The 18066-nt window shown below is 31.2% G+C and overlaps 1 protein-coding gene across 1 annotated transcript in view; it reads left to right on the top strand.

The window, feature by feature from the left end:
- LOC137390442 (leucine-rich repeat protein lrrA-like) overlaps nucleotides 1-18066 on the top strand; it is a 65743-nt gene that overhangs the window by 22136 nt on the left and 25541 nt on the right. The window contains exon 9 of the mRNA XM_068076775.1: nucleotides 12556-12714. Coding sequence (XP_067932876.1) covers nucleotides 12556-12714 — 159 coding nt within the window. The remainder of the gene's footprint in view (nucleotides 1-12555; nucleotides 12715-18066) is intronic.

Genomic DNA, 18066 nt, shown 5'->3' with positions numbered 1-18066 from the left:
CTTTAAACCACCTCTTCACGAGTCTGACATATCAGAAGTGAGGCAGCAAAACCTTTTGTTTTTATTGAAAATATTATCAAAGAAAATATAAAAGTCAAAGTGGTAAAGGATATTTTCACCTTTTGCTGACCTGGAATAAATCAATGATAAAATTGCCAGAACCATTACCATTGTCGGCTAGAGCTCTTTTAACTTCAAACACTTTCTATCATATTTTACTTATACTACTGTACTTCATAAAATGATAAGATGATTACCTATTTTACTCTAAAATAATATGCCTTAACCAAATCGCCTGCAGTTTGTACTGTTCATCATCACTGTAGAGTAAAATAAAAAGATTCTATGCATTTACAACCAATAATATTTATATATAGAATAACACAAAAATTTTGTTTCAAGTTTTAAAAAAATAACCAGGAAAAATTCAAAAAATGGTGTAATAACCTTTATGTTCCTTACAGTTTATTATTGGAAAATCATGAAGTAATTACATATACATGTATGTAGTATATGTAACTTTATGTTGGTATGAAATAGGTATAAAAATATTGAACTTGATGTCCATTTTAAAGTCAACAACATAAAATAGGGCTGAAATTATATTATTGACAACATTTAGGCAATGTAAGTGATATTAAAAAGTTAACATTAGTAAAACTGTGTTGGGGCATTTACAGTGGTGTGCATAAACTTGGAATCACATTGTTTTGTTCACTCTATATCGAATGGATCTTCCATTTGCTTTCTATTTTCCCGCCAATTATGATGCCATGCCAGATATTATATATCAATCTGATCAGCAGAAGATGTGCTTTCAAACAAAGCATTGATTAATTTAACACAATCATTTCTGAGTGATTTATATTAATCCTTGGCATCACATCATCACTCCTGAAGAGCCCAGAAAGTTGGTAAACAGCATGCCTCGACGGTGTCAGATGGTGATCAAGAACAAGGGCTGGCCAATAAAATACTAATGCTCAGCTCAAGACACCTTACCAGTCCTTCTGAAGACCAACAATAACCCAACCGCCCTTTTCAGGGCCACCAATTTGTATAAAAGAGTTTGTTTGTATCCTATATTTTCAATTTTCACTAACAACATTCATAGCCTGCAATAACTCTGCCTTTCGGTAGATCCACCCCCAGCGATAAAAATCTGAGAATATTTTCGAATATTGGGCATAATCTTGTTCTTCAGAATTTTCCCTTTCAAATGATATATACTGTACATGAGGGTGAAAATTATTAATCTTATCAATACGTTTTGTCAAATGAGTAGTACTGCTTTTTCCTGTATATGCGGATGACCGTTTCCAGAATTTATTTAACAATAAACAAAGCAAACCATCTAACATAGAATATTTACCAAAATAACTTTTGTTTGCAGTGATCATCAGGTGAAAAGTACCACACAGTTATATTCACAATGGTCCACAAGCATTGACAACAAATTTTATGTTAGTTACACAGTTCTTTCATTATTAAATAAAGGTTCAGATTTGATAAAATGATTTGAATATCACTTTAACATAAGTCCATTCTGAAGCTGTTGTTGAATATATCATTATCAATTTATTGTATAAATATAGATTATGCTATTTATTATCCAACAAATTTCCTACACTCCACTTTAAAAGAAGATTCAACTTTAAAAGAAAGCATAAAACACAGAAAATAGAAACATATGAAGGAATCATATGGGGCTGAAAAATTTAAAATATTTTTGAAGTTGAATACTGTTAAAATTTACTGTGATGATAGCTCACTCTACCAGTATTTGTAAGGTGGGAATCGAAATTGAATATGAAAGCTTTCATTAATCCTTAACAAAAATTTGAATTTTTTTTTATGTCGTGATAAAACTTTATTAGCTACAGTTTCCCACTAGTTGTGTGCAAAAAACTAATGTCATACTTTATGGAGTTCCTATCTGGAAGATGTATCATGTTAAAACTACTGAGTTAATAGGAAGCCTATTCATAACACTAGAAGAGCTGACTTTACTAAAATTTTGGACAGCAGTTCTAACAAATGTTAAGCAAAAATGATTGTTGATACCTTAGCACATACAAAATCTGACACTGTAATAATTAAGTTTTGAACTATGTATAAAAGTTAAATCTATTGATTGAAATTTATAACAATAAAACAAACTATTGCTCTCAATACATAAAATTTAATCCTTGTAACTTTTATGTTGCTTTTTTCTAGAAAACTTTCATTTGTATTTGTTTATTGACTCATCAAGTTGAGTTGACTCATCAGGGAGTTACGTTGGGTGCATTGTCAGGGCAGGCTGAAAAATTTGTGCTCTCTCTGTTGCTTTTTTAATTTTGAAATAATTCTGAAAAGCAATGAGTATTAAGTCAAAAAAGAGGGGAAAACCATCTTCTGAAACTAATAAAGAAGGGCAGATAGACGTACTGGACAGTCAGAATTCTGAAGAAAAAGCAAGTGAAGTATCGAAACCCAATCAGCTGCCATACATGTGGTCCAGGATCAAATCTCTTCACAAGAAAATCGAACATGCCGAAAAGACTAAAACTACCTGCAACATTATCGGTAAACCTGAAACCCCACACAGACAGTAATAAATTGTACTGCTGCCAGTTATGAGGTTTTCAGACATAGTTTCGTGGTTCACCTATCATCTACATGTAACTATAAAGTGGAATCGATCAAGGAGAATGTAGACCATTCTGGTCTAGTAGTGCACTCGAGTGTTTCGGCCTTGTATACTGTAAATTTGTACAACACTATGAGTAAAGTACTTATGAACAAGCTTACAAATCTTGACATCTTTGTTGCCCACTATGAACAGATATTTACCACCTTCACAGAAGATCAATAGAAGGCTCTTAATGTGCAAATAAAAACAAAGTGCATTGATGAGCTTTCAACGCTGTCTTCATCTAATTCTCCATCATATATTCAATCAGTACTTTTGGGTCTGTCTACAATTAATCATGAAGCCTCAACAAGTGCTTCATACACTGCCTCCGAAAAAAACTACGGAAACATGTAACAACTGCTCAAAATTGAGTACTCCGGTAGAATTCTTAATTACCAGAGTTGCGGCTTTGAAAACAAAACTTTTACAAGTTACTATCAACGTCTATTTCTACAGAAATTCTTAAGGATGAATTCATCAGCTATTCATCATGGTCATCAAATCAGTTTGATAACAAACTTTTAGCTATGCAAAAATCATTATCTGTTGAGCTCAAGGAACAACATAGTTCTTATGCTGAGACAACAAAGCGAAATATTTCTTTTCAAGATCAACCACTAAGAAAACATTCAGCTAATGCTACGGTGTGTACAAACCCAGAAATTAAATTGTTCAACAAACAAAATATGCGGTCTACTTCAAATCTTACCATAATGGATTTTGATCGGTGTATTCCAACAACAGCTGTCAAGCAACCAGCTCAATAGAAGACCGCTTTCGTTGGAAACAGCAACATTGTTGTTGCAATTTGACCAAACTCTTCTCTCCATAAATCATTTAATCAAGACACGGTACAGAAAGCTATAAACAGTCATTACGGGCCAGCCATCATTGAACTTATTACTCGTTACAACTTCAAATCAAACAATCTTAGAACTATGATTCAGTTTTGATCCCGGGACATCGCTAAAGGAGTTACAGATTGCTGGAAATCTGATCTGTTTGATGGATCATCTTGCAGACTGTCCATCGATCCAGATTCTTTTCAAGAGAATGTAGTTATTGGTAAAGTGTCCAACTCGATGCAGATGACAACAAAATACATCAAGATATCAAAGATACTGACACTGATGCCTTCGTAGAAAGATTGTTCAAAAATGATAAAATATTGAGGTCCTTGAAGATTAAATTCTCGTCCTCCCTATTTTACCAGAATGCCATCTCATATAGAATAAGTATACCATCAACTCATTGTTTATGTCATGCTGAACCTCTTAAATGGTTGATCTCTCTAAAGGATGTTCCATTGCCCATTTACATGTAAATATAAGAGGTTTATCTTCCAAGATGGATTAAGTTAAGTATTTGATATTTAAGTATAAATTTAATGTTATTTTTTGTTCCGAGACATTTCTTGGAGCTAGACATGGTAATGATTACTTTAAAATTTCTGGTTACAATATGATAAGAAATGATACGTAGGAAATATAACCAGGGTGGTGGCTTGTTATGCTATATTCACCACTTCATTTATTTCAAGCGTTTGGATTTTGCTATTAACGAATTTGCTGCTGGTAGTCTTTCCATTAAAGTCATTCCAGTGATTTCGAGACCTTACATAGTGCCTTTTGTTTATAGACCTCCAAAGTCTACAGTAGATTGGATAAAAAAATTTTCAGATTTTGTGAAAGAGTGTTACAGCAACACTGAAGAAATTTTGGTATTTGGTGATTTCAATAATAATTTGTTGAACACAAAAGAAAGTTCCAATTGGAAAAGAAAAATATGTAATCCACTGTCTTTAAAACAGCTGATTGGCAAACCCACAAGAGTAACTGAAAACTCATCGACATTAATACATCATGTGTATACAATTTTTTCTTGTCATGCCAAGTTTTCTGGAGTACTTTAATTGTCTATGAGTCATCATAATTTAGTATTTATTGTAGGAAAAATTGGTGTTGCACATAAATCATTTCTTTGGAAAACCACTTATAAAGATTACTCCAAATTCATTTCTGACAATATTTTAAATAAGTTTTCTTTCATCAGCTGGAATGATATTTTGATTAAAAAGAACACTAATGACATGATTAACCTATTTAATCAAAGGTTTTCTATGGCTGTCAATGAGTTAGCACCTCTTAAAACTACATAAGTCAAGTCAGAATCTTTACCTATCTGGCTTGACAAAGAACTACAGCAAAATATAAAGTTGAGAGAAAAACTGAAAAACTGCAAAGATTGGACTGCTTAACAAAAAACAGCGCAATTTCGTCACAAATCTCATTAAAATGAAAATTTATCAACAAACTTTTTAAAAAGTCAAACCTTGGTGATATGTGTAAGCTTTGGCAAGCTTTGAATGTGAAAAATAAGAAACCTCAGAGCTGTGACACTTGTTTGTCAGCTTCAGAACTTAACTCACATTTTGTATCTACCGCAAGTAAACTTTCAAATTCAACTTTACCGTCATCTAATCCTTATTTGTTTTGTCAAAACACTCATTTATTCAAAAATGATATTTTACATCCTAATCAATGTAGTTTCAGAAAAAGTCATTCATGCACTGATGTTGTTCATAAACTAATCTCAGAATGTTTGGATTTAAAAACCAGAAGTGAGAAGATTTGCTTGATGTTTTTGGATTTCAGCAAAGTTTTAGACTGTGTCAATCACAAAATATTATATCATAAACTAGAAATTGCTGGTTTTAAAAATAAATCGTTGCAAATAATTCAATCCTATATTTACAAAAAGGGCCAAAAGGTTGTCATGAATGACAAGGAATCATTGACACAAGAAATAGATGTTGGTGTTCCGCAGTGGTCACTTATTGCGCAAGTATTATTTTAAATATATGTAAATAATCTTCGTAGACTTATTCCAAAATACTTTGCCTACGCTGATGATACTCTTTTTGTAAGTTATCAAAAAGATGTGCAACTTCTTGAGGTAAACTGCAATCTCATCATGCAAATTCTCAGCAACTGGTTTACCTCAAATCATATGACAATCAATTTACAAAAATCACACTTTCTTCTTTATAATACTGATGAAAACCTTCGAAACTTTACTCTTAAGTTTAACAGCCAATCCATCACTTGTAGACATAACACAAAATTGCTAGGATTTGTTTTGATAGATCGACTCTCTTGGAACAATTTTGTCGACAATATTTGTAGTAAGATCACGAAGTCATTGACTCTGCTCCAGTTTTGCAGGCCATACATGAACTCAAAATCCGCTATTGCATTTATTATCAGTGTATATTTTGCCATAATATTTACGGTATCCATATTTATTATAATCTAGCTCCAAGATATGTCACTAAGGATTTATTTTTGTTGCGAAAAAGAGCATTTCGACTCATTGCAAATTTGCATCATAATCCTGCATATATTATTCCAACTAATGATCTTTCCAAATCTCTGCATCTTCTTACTCTGCCTATGCTAAATATTTATTTTACTTCAATTCAATGTTTCAAGATTTTTATGGTTTGTGTCCTCGTTTTTACATGACTATTACATGTTCTCAACTCATTTCAACTTATGTGATGTGAACAAATTGCATACAACCACTAACAATCCTTTTGAAAATTTCATTGTCAGCTGCTTTAACAATCTTCAACCAAATATCCGTTCTCTTAGCAGAGAAAGGCATTTTAAACACTATTTGTCAGACTATTTATTCAATTTTATTGGCTAACTTGTGCTTTTTTCCCCTTTTTTGTTTTGGTTTTACTATTGTTGTATTGCCTAATTTGAAAAACATTTCTATTTGTGCAATGAAATTATTGCCATTAAAGAAATTTATATATATCAACTTTGTTTAAATATAAAATGGCAAAACTAATATAGATTTTTGGTTCAAATTTTTTTATAAATTACAACATCAATTATATTTCACAAAAGTTTATCATTGACAATTTTTTTTACATAAGTTATAACATAGCACCTGGCAATTAATCTTTGTAGTTTTTTTTATTCATTTCTAGAAAACCTTTATTTGAATTAGTTTATGGAATGAACAATAAAAGGCATAAATGGAATTCCCGCAAAATTAGTGAAAGCTCATTCTCATGATCTATCAAATTATTTGGCTTGCATATTCAACATGAGCATAAAACAACGCGCTTTTACAAACAAAAAATGAAATGCGCTAAAGTTTTGCCCATATTTAAAAACGGAGGCAATAAGCTGTTATCTAACAACTATAGACCTGTTTTTATTCTGCCGGTTTTTTCGCAAGTTTCTGAGCATCTCAATAACCAACAAATGCGTAATTACGCAATTAAAGAAATAAATATTACAAAAACTCAAATTGGATTTCAGATTTTGTTTCAGTAGTACTCATTGACTTCTCAAAGTCTTTTGATACGATAGATCTCTCTATTTTGAATAATAAACTTGATCAAATATATTTTTCTAATTCAAGTTTAGAACTAATTTAAAATTATCTTTCAAATCGTATTCAAATTGTTATAATAACACAGAAAATATCTTAACCTCTATTAATTACATGTGGCATAACAGGAGGATCCATCATTGAACCAACATGACTTTTTTATGTATAATTGATCATGTAAAAAGTACTGATACAGTTAAAACTAGTTTATTTGCCAATAATACAAAATCATTTTATACCGCTAAAAATTTGAATCAGGATAGAGCAATAGTTAACAAAAAATTTAATCTGATAATAAAATAGTGTTACTAAAACAAACTAACGTTGAATGTTGACAAGAAAAAACTTCATAGTTATTCATAATTCACAAATTAAATTTTAATTTACAAAAAAAAACATTTCGAACTGGACAATTCATACAAACGACGAACAGTATAACATTTTTAGCTGTTGCAATGGATAGTGCCCTGAACTGGTCACAACACATGGAACTACTGAAAAAACAACTATGACAAAGCTCAGGGCTCATTTACCAGGTCTCATTGATTTTTACAGAAATGCCTCTTTTACTTTTATATAATACTCTAACTAATAGTATATTAGTCTATTGCTTGGAATCATGGCGAAATTCTCTGATGAGCTACTTAAAGAAAATTTTGATCATCCAGAATCGATTGCTTAGAATAACGTATCCTGAAAACTCTTATTTTCCAACAACTCATTTGTTAAAAATTTTTCATGTTTTGCCTACACAACAACTATATCAACTAAGAATATGTCTTTTAGCCTTCACACAATTTAAATATCAATTAATTTGTCAACACATTACAACACTCGTCATTCCTTATTTGTTTTATCTTTTTCACCCTCTTCTACTGGTTGCCATAGACAGGTCACCTATTGTGCGTCATAGCATGGAGTTCCTTGCCAATTCACTTGTGGAAAATGATAGTCATGACAATTTTAGGTCTGTTTTGAAGCGGTACATGCTGGACTCTCTGGAATAGATTGGTTCTGACTTAGTTTGCTTAGACACACGCGTTTTCTTTATTAACAATTTCATCTGTAAACGCAGGCTCTGCACCTCGAATTGCCCTGCTACTGTGCATATTGGCCTTCATTGCACCTTAATTTTTCTATCATTTTTATTTTATTTATTTAATGTAAATAAAACAAACTGCAAAATATTACCGGGTAAACATGAGCGTTATTTAAAGCAACAGATAAATCTGATGAGAAAGAGAATCTTCATATAAGGATATTTTTATATAATATTTTTTATATGTCCTATCGTACAAATAATCTACAAAATATAACTAAACGAAAACAGGTGATTTTTGAAAATAGCTCATATGGTTTTAAAAATTTGCAAAAGTTTTTTGAAATATTATGCGCGCTAACTTGAATTACTTTATTTTGCACTTTTGTACTTAAAGACATTATCAACAGATGTGTAGTAAAGTTTTTGCAATTATCGCACCAGTTCAAATAAGTTAATATTTAGTGCTAGGCAATGAAAAATAAACAAATATTTTATATTTTCTCACATTATTATCCGAGCTATCTTTAAAGATGTGATTGCGTCAAAGTTGAGTTGATTTTAAAAGAAAGTATTTATTTTGTTTATCAGAAGATATGTTGTTTGTTGTGTTAGGTAATCTCATTGTCCAGATATCTGAAGATTAAAACCGAAAAAACTGATTGCGGTGAAAACGCTCAGGCTAAAAAACATGCCCAGACTTGTCCAAATGATGTCTCCATCTCTCAAATTTGCATCAGTTAATGCAATAAAAGTCTAGTCCTACGGGTCTCTATTGGCATAAATTTTATTATTTATTTGCTCAAGTTGGCTAGAATAAAATTTCAAATCCAGCTACAGATACATTATTATGAATGTTTCAAACGCCTCAAATAAGGGAAATTAAAAACTTGCCATATTAACTTCCTTTAATTGCTGTGTAAACATTTGAGTACTGACTACCAATTCTACCAGTCTAAGGTATTTAGGTCATCGAGTTAGCTTATTTCATTACGGGCTTTGTATCAGCTAAGTTCTCAGTTGTTACACGCACACCGGAAACTAGCTACTAAATAAAATAGGCACGCCGCCGCCATCCTTGGAAGAAATATATGTTCAAATGTGTGGCGAAACCAACTACATCTCAAAAAGTCATTTATAGTCAACGTTATGTAGTCATTAATTCTGGCAAATGGTTAATAAAACCATTATTGCACCCGGTTGGCGGTTTGTGGACTAAGCTGCTTTCATAATTTTTTGCGCAATGACTTTTTTATTACTTGGGCAACGCCGGATACAGGTACAGCTTATGGTGTAAAATAGCAACTACAAGTACAAGCTTACTAAGTACAGCTTAGGGTGTAAAATTTTGAAAAAGTACTTAACCAAAGATTTTTTGCCTTGGATCGGATTAAAATTTGCATAATTTTATTTTAATGGGAAAAAATATTTCAGATCTTGAACAACTCGGTTTTTGAACTACCTCCTGGAACTGATTATGTTCAAGAACCGAGGTTCCAATATACGTTATCAAAAGATATAGGTCGCTGAAAGTTAGGAAATTTTAAATTTACATTGGTTTGAACACCTTTACAGTTGTTTTATTTTCTCTCTTAACTTATTTCAACTCCACAAAACCCTTCTCGCATGATATGTTGTTTGAAAGTTAGAATGGTAAATGTTGTTATATGTTAAATACAAATAAATTTTCTGTGCAAAGACGTTTTTTTGCTACCCGAGCAATGCCGGGTAGCACAGCTAGTGGTAACTATTTTTGAGTGTTAACCTAAGATAACTTTTCTGTGCAAGGACTATTTTATTATTCGAGCAACATCGGTCATTCACCTAGGTTTGAATGATACAAAAATGAAACAAAAGGTTTTTTCGTAAACAATAACCAAATATTTTTGACCAAATTGCTCCTATAGAGGAACCGACTTGTTGCAAGCCCAAAAGCTTTAAAAACCTTTGAAGGACTAAAAAACTTTATTCGGATATACAAAAGAAAAACGTCTTATTAGACAAGTACAGAGCTTAATCATTTAGTCCTAAATTAAAAAAGAACTATGTAAAAGCAAAAAATAAAGTTTAATCCCATATCAAAGAAGCAAAAGATGATTACTATTCTCATGAAATACAAAAAATTAATGACCCTTGAAATTTAATAAATAATCATTGTTGACGAAACCAAGGTAAAACCCAAAAATTTACTGAGCTTTTAGACTCTAACTCTAAAGATATAACTGGTGACAAACAAATAGCTGCATAATTTAACACTCATTTTACAGAAATATGAACCAGACTTGCGTAAGCTTTTTCTAATAAAAATATAAAGCATAAGGTGTCAGGGATAAATAAATTTCAATATTAATTTTGTAGCCGTTCATGAGTGTATTGTTCAGAGAGTTATTGTGGCTCTATATGAACACAAAGCAGAAGGCATGAATCGAATTTCCTTAAAATTAGTGAAAGCCTGTTCACATGGGCTATCAAAATTATTTGGCCTACATATTCAACATGAGCATAAAACAATGTGTTTTCCCACAAAAATGAAAAGTGCTAAAGTTTTACCCATATTTAAAACCGAAGGGAATAAGCTGTTATTTAACAACTACTAGCTGTACTACCCGGAGTTGCCCGGGTAATAAAAAGTCTTTGGACAGAAAATTGATTTTTATTTAACATATAACAACATTTGCCACTCTAACTTATAAATTACATATCGTGAAAGAATTTTGTGAAATTGAAATAAATTAAGAGAGAAAATAAAAACAACTGTAAAATTTTTCAAACTTTTTTCAAACAGCTGTAATTTTCAAACTTCATATCATGAGAATAAGGTTTTTAAACCAATGTTAATTTAAAAGTTCATAATTTTGTCAACGTATAGCTTTTAATAACCTACAGTAGAACCTGTTCTAGCGGAACTGTTTTGGCGTTGCTAACCGAGTTTTTCGAGATCAAAAACAATTTTTTCCAATGAAATAAAATTATGTAGATTTTATTTTGTTTCCAGATCAAAAGAACCTGGGTAAATTTGGAATATACTTCAGTAAAGTATTACTTTCAACATTGTATACCATAAGCTGTACTGTATACTGCATAATACAAATAGAAACGGGTATATACAGATTGTGTTTAATTTTAATAAATGTTTTATATTTATTATAACGGAAAAAGAAAGCAAAAGTAAACATTTCATATGTTTGACTTTTAAAACATCCGAAGCATTAAAGGTTAAAATACAATACTAAAATCATAGAAATAGATAATTAAACATCAAAAAACGCAACAGAGAATTACATCAAAAAAATGAAGCAAAAACAAAATATAAACAGCAAAGGCCTGTTTACTTTCCATCTTTAAAGGAGACTCATCCTCTAAACCAATTTAAGGTAACTCGACTGGAACTGCTTTCTCCCTAGCAAATTTATTTGGTGGAGGAGGCGTCATTCCACATGGTTTTCCTTTGTCCTAAAAAACTTATGACGCATAAAATGCTAATCCATTTCCAAGCGTTTCTGGAGCTTTGCTAATTGCAATGCGCATGCTCCAGTTTAGCCAAGATTCGAGTTTATGTTCAAGCTCCAAAGCAAACAAGGTTCAAAATCTTTGGGGAAAAACCTAAGGCTAAAATAATTAGCGCGCATGCTGTATATTTTATATGAAAACTTATCTGATCACTATGGCGTTCTAGCTCAGTGGTTGAGCATTCGCATAAAACACTCGCCGATGCGAAAATTGTCGTGAGTCCAAATCCATCGGAATGAGGAATATCAAGACCTTAAGATCTATAGCCGGAAAACCGACAGGTATACGATACACAACACACGGATATACTTTGAGAATTATATATATATAGAAAGATATATTTATGTTTTCCTATCTATCAATTTTCATTCGATGTTCCATTGGTTAGTCCTGGCGGTTGTATGATCAATTATTTGGGTACATTATACATGTAACAGGAACCATAGCCACCACTACAGCAACAAAAAAATTGTTATTGTTATTGATGTAATTGAGTCAATATTAATACTGTTTTGTGAACACTGATCACTTATTATTATCGGTTAATAAATACCAATTAACGTCAAAGTGATAATCAAATAGAGGTGGTGTTCAATAAAAGGATTGATCTGTATGTTTCAATTATTGTCTTATAATGGCCTTCCAATAGTTTAAAGTAATTAAATTTATCTTTCATTCCTTTACACTTAATCTATCCGAAGTTAAAGCACAACATAAAGTGTAGAACCTTGAATGTAGCAGTAATTTGTATAGTTAGTGAAGCGGCTAACTACCCTGAAATTTGATAGAACGTGGTTAATTAGATATTATGCAATTCTCAGCTCTAAATTAAACTCCTGTTTTTGGCTTTGGGTTGGCATGGATGATCAGTTGAAACAGGTTTCTGTTATTTAAATTTACTCATGTTTTTCTATTTTAGTTTTATACAACTTCAAAAGCTAAAGGTTCTGAGGATCACTGGCGTTTCTAAGCTATCAATACCTCATGGCCTTCAAACTTTTCCTGAGGTGGTGACCAAATTGACGTCATTAGAAGAACTTGATTTGTCCAATCACCAGATCAATGAACTCCCTGACAGGTGACAAATAACAGCTGCTCTCCGGTTCCATGGTAGCTTTTTCCTTGTTTCAAAGGGATGATTTATATTTAAGTTCAAAAGTTTAACATAAGATTATATAAAATACATTACACTTCACCCAATTCAGATTCACAACAATTCATTACTGGTTTGTTAGGAAGAATTTTGCCATGTTTAATACTGTTTCTTATTGGTGGTAACTAGAGTAAGCCACTAAATTAAAACTTAAAGTTTAAAGTTAATTTTAGTTTAAAGTAGGAATAAAGTATTATACCCTTGTTCATGAAGAGAAAATCCACTAAAACTGCATATAACTTTGCAATTAAATTTATAGCCTAAAACATAATTAATGACATTTCCTTACACACTTCAACTTGCCACTATATTGTTTAGAGTGCTGTCATGGTTTGTTGGAGTTTAGTATCTAGTTGTATGGATTTCAGTTTCATGTATAATTGAACTTATATATTGTAATTATGTTCTCTATTATTGGATAATTTGACCTTTTGCGCTTTGCTGGGTATCTGAATCGATTTTTTTTTTCAAAGTTAGCCTGAAATAACAAAGATATTTTACTTTGTGTTGGTTTTCAGCCCTTTATAAATTTGAAATACATAAACGTTGCTACAAATGTGCCCTTTTAATTTTAATTCCCTGAACTGCTAAAAGTGTCCAAGTTTCCAGTTCTTTTAAATCTGTTCAAAAATCAGAAATGACAAGATGCTGGTCAAAACTGTTCATGTTTAATTATTATGTTCCTGAAAAAAAAATTGTAATAAATGTAAGCTTATTGTAAAGAGTTTTGTCTAATAAAAAAAATTGTGGATCGAATAGAAACCGTGTAAATTGTCTCATTTAGTGAGCATTCTCTGATAACCAGATTTCATGTTTAATGGTATCTTTGGATGTCTCAGAAGATTTTCAAGTATTTTAGAACATTGCTTAAATAGTAAAATAATTTTAGTTTCTTTGTTGCCAGCAATTTATAGATTGCACACAAAATGATATTCTAAGATTTTTGAAATTTTCGACTACATGAAAAATGGTTAGTGACATTAAAAATGGTTCTCTGTCAATGGCGATGTTCGAAAAACTAAAATAATTTGCATCATTTATCTTTCAATTATTATAATTATATTAATAATTAAAAGATTAAATAATTATACAATCTTTCAACTATTATCATATAAATAAAAAATTATAACATAGTACCTGGCAATTAATCTTTGTAGCTTTTTTGATTCATTTCTAGAAAACCTTCATTCGCATTAGTTTATTGAATGAACGATAAAAGACATAAATGGAATTCCCAAGACCTCAGTGAAAGCTCATTCGCATGAGCTATCAAAATATTTGGCCTACGTATTCAACATAAGCATAAAACCATGTGTTTTTCCACCAAAAATGATATGTGCTAAGGTTTTGCCCATATTTAAAACAGAAACAATAAGCTGTTATCTAATAAATATAGACCTGTTTTTATTGTGTCAGTTTTTTTACAAGTTTCTGAGCAACTCATTTACCAACAAATGCATAATTACGCAATTAAAGAAATAAATATTACAAAAACTCAAATTGGATTTCAGAAAGGGAAAGGAACTCACAAAGCATCAATAGAGTTTACAATTGATGCTCTTGCTGCTTTAAACAATATTCTTTTTGTTTCAGTTGTACTCATTGACTTCTCAAAGTCTTTTGATACGATAGATCTCTCTATTTTGAATAATAAACTTGATCAAATATATTTTTCTAATTCAAGTTTAGAACTAATTTAAAATTATCTTTCAAATTGTATTCAAATTGTTATAATAACACAGAAAATATCCTAACCTCTATTAATTAATTGTGGAGTATCTCTAGGATCCATTGTTGAACCAATATGATTTTTGTTATATATTATTATATAACATATAAACATATAATATTGTCATATTATTATTTTTATATTAATAATTGAAATATGAATTAATTATATAATAATAATCTTAAAATTATTATCATATAATTAAAAAAATATAGCATCATACCTGGCAGTTAATCTTTGTACCTTTTTTGATTCATTTCTAGAAAACCTTCATTCGCATTAGTTTATTGAATGAACAATAAAAGGCATAAATGGAATTCCCAAGACCTTAGTGAAAGCTCATTCGCATGAGCTATCAAAATATTTGGCCTATGTATTCAACATAAGCATAAAACCATGTGTTTTTTCACAAAAAATGATATGTGCTAAGGTTTTGCCCATATTTAAAACAGAAACAATAAGCTGTTATCTAATAAATATAGACCTGTTTTTATTGTGTCAGTTTTTTTATAAGTTTCTGAGCAACTCATTTACCAACAAATGCATAATTACACTATTAAAGAAGTATATATTACAAAAACTCTGTTATATATATTTGATGATGTAAAGAGTACTGATAAATTTAAAACTATGTTTTGCCGATAATACAAAGTTATTTTTTACCGCTAAAAACTTGAATAAATATAGAGCAATAATTTACAAAGAGTTAAATGTGATAAAAAATTAGTGTGACCAAAACAAACTAAAATTGAATGTTGACAGGAAAAAATTCTTAACTATTCATAATCCACAAAGTAAATTCCGATTTTCAAAAACATTTCGAACTGGACAAATCATACAAATGACGAATATTATAACATTTTTAGCCGCTATAGTTGATAGTGCCCTAAACTGGTCAAGACACATGGAACTATTGAGAAAACAAATACGACAAAGCTAGGGCTAATTTACCAGGTCTCGTTGATTTTTACAGAAATGCCTCTTTTACTTTTATATAATACTCTAATTAATAGTAAATTAGTCTATTACTTGAAATCATGGCCAAATGCTCTGATGAGCTACTTAAACAAAGTGTTGGTTATCTAAATTTGATTGCTTAGAATAACATATCAGAAAACTCTTATTTTTCATCAACTCATTTGTTAAATAATCTCATGTTTTGTCTACACAACAACTATATCAACTAAGAATATGTATTTTAGCCTTTACACAATTTAAATATCAACTAATTTGTCAACATATTACAACGCTCGTCCTTCCTTACTTGCTTTATTTGCTTTATTCAACCACAACTCCACATCTAGAAATATTTGTAGAAATAGTTATTACACATATTTTATCGTTTGAGTGGGTGAGTCCCAAAAATAATTTTAGTTACGTTCCATTATTCATTTATTCGTTCAAAATAATGTTAATCAATTGAAATGTGGAAGAATGCACCACAGATATATCTAAAAAGGTTGATCATATTTCAAAAGAAACTATTGCGTATAATTAACCTTAAGCCTTTCGGGTTTCCAACAAAAGACCTATTTGTCAATTTAGATATCTTAACTGTAAATAAACTTTATAAGCATATATTAGTCATTCAAGCTCATAAATTGTTTCACACTAGTAGCTTTGTATCACTATCACATTACCGTACTCGTCATCAATTACTATCACTTCCTGTTCCCAAACATCTAACATCTGCTGGTCAAAGATCCTATAATTTTGCTACACCTGTGCTGTGGAATAAGCTGCCGATTGTTTTAAGGCAAAAAAATAAAATCGTTAGAAAAAATTAAGGTTGAGCTGAGGCTCTATCTTCACTCTGTCGGATGATCGTTGTTATCTTGCTTTGTGCTGCTGACTCGGGCTCGCGTACTGCTGGCTTTGACATTTCGCAATAGGCCCCATCATCATATTTTTGGATTATCTCTTTTTTACACACCTGACTATATGTTTTCTACTCTTTATCATTATAACCTAAAACTGTGTATATGTTTTGTCTGCTTGATGAAATAAACACGCACGCACGCACGCACACACACACACGCACACACATATTACAGCTCTTACGTCTACTTACGTTACAGTCTACTAGCTTTAATATATTTCTGAGACATCACTTATGTTGCATGGTTCACATGCTAATTTTAAACAGCTTTCTTTAGTGCTCAAACACATGTAAAAATTAAAGCAAAATGCTGAAAACCTTTGATAGTTTAGCAAGTGGTAGCAATACCATACCATGAAAATACCATATCGCTATGTATAATGAAAATATGGCAATTTTCACTGGAAGTCATTCACACACATTTTAGGGATAAACTTGATGGAATTTTTTTAATCAAGCATGGATCATAAATGGATTGCATCCATGAGATTATTTCAATAGAAATGACAACAAACAAATTGCAGAAATACTGTGAAGAAGTACTAACCATTGCCACAGATGCATTACTTGAGAAATTCACATCAACATCTTCTGCTAAGTAGCAGACATACTCATAAGCACTTGCTGTGGCAGCTGTCGCTGTTTGGCGTGATGTTAGAGGCTTCTAATTTTTTTTAGATATATACACTAAATTTGAACAACCTAGCAGCACTGTGCTTGACAATATTGCTTTGAATTCAATCATTGAAAAGCATCATTCAACATTGAAAAATAAAACTTTAAATGACTGGGCGGTGTGAACAGTGTGGGCACAGCATCTGGTTTCAGTCAAACATTTTGACCTGTTCTGTCAAAACATGGATCATTGAAATGTTTGTTGCAGATAAGTGCCCAAGGACCAAGCTTATTCACTCTTCAGCGGTTGTGATGCCACTGTAAATAACAAGAGTTCTCAGTTATTTTGTTTGAAAATCTTAAAATTAAAATAAAACTGTAGTAGTTAGATAGCAACAGTAGTAATAACAATAGTATTATTACTTTTATCTCCTTACTGCTAGCTACATTTATATCCATGTACAACAATAAATAATATTATAGGCACCGCAAACATGTTTTTCAAATATTTATTCAGAAATAACGTGATGGTTCGTAGTTCCCAAATATTAATATAATAAAAATTTCAAATTTAACTAATCAAACAACTTTCATTCTGAAGAAAGAAAATTTTCACTCACGTGCTAATAAATTTAACTAATCACCGACAACATACAGTCAACCTCGTCCACTCAGTAGTGACACTGACCGACTCTCACTCACTTAGTGACTAGTGTAGTAGAACCAACTAGTGGCAGTACTAACTAGTAGTAGCAAACTAGTAGTAGCCGTAGACTTTCGCAATAGTGATAGAACTAGTAGTACAAGTGACTAGAGTTGCCCCGATTCTAATATCGGAATCGGTATCGGTGCCGATATGGGTGTTAAGTATCTGAATCGGTATCGGCCGATCTTGTTTTAAAATATCGGAAACTTCAGATACTTTTTACATATCAACTATTTAACAGAAAACCGTATTTTAGCCTGCTACTTTTAATAAAAATAAATTATCAGCTGCAAGTTCCTTACTTTTACCTAATGAATTCCGGGCCTGTCACGCAATCTATTTCATGTC

Source organism: Watersipora subatra, chromosome 3, assembly GCF_963576615.1.
Source record: "Watersipora subatra chromosome 3, tzWatSuba1.1, whole genome shotgun sequence".
Taxonomy (NCBI): Eukaryota; Metazoa; Bryozoa; class Gymnolaemata; order Cheilostomatida; family Watersiporidae; genus Watersipora; species Watersipora subatra.
This window is presented reverse-complemented; position numbering and strand designations above follow the sequence as displayed.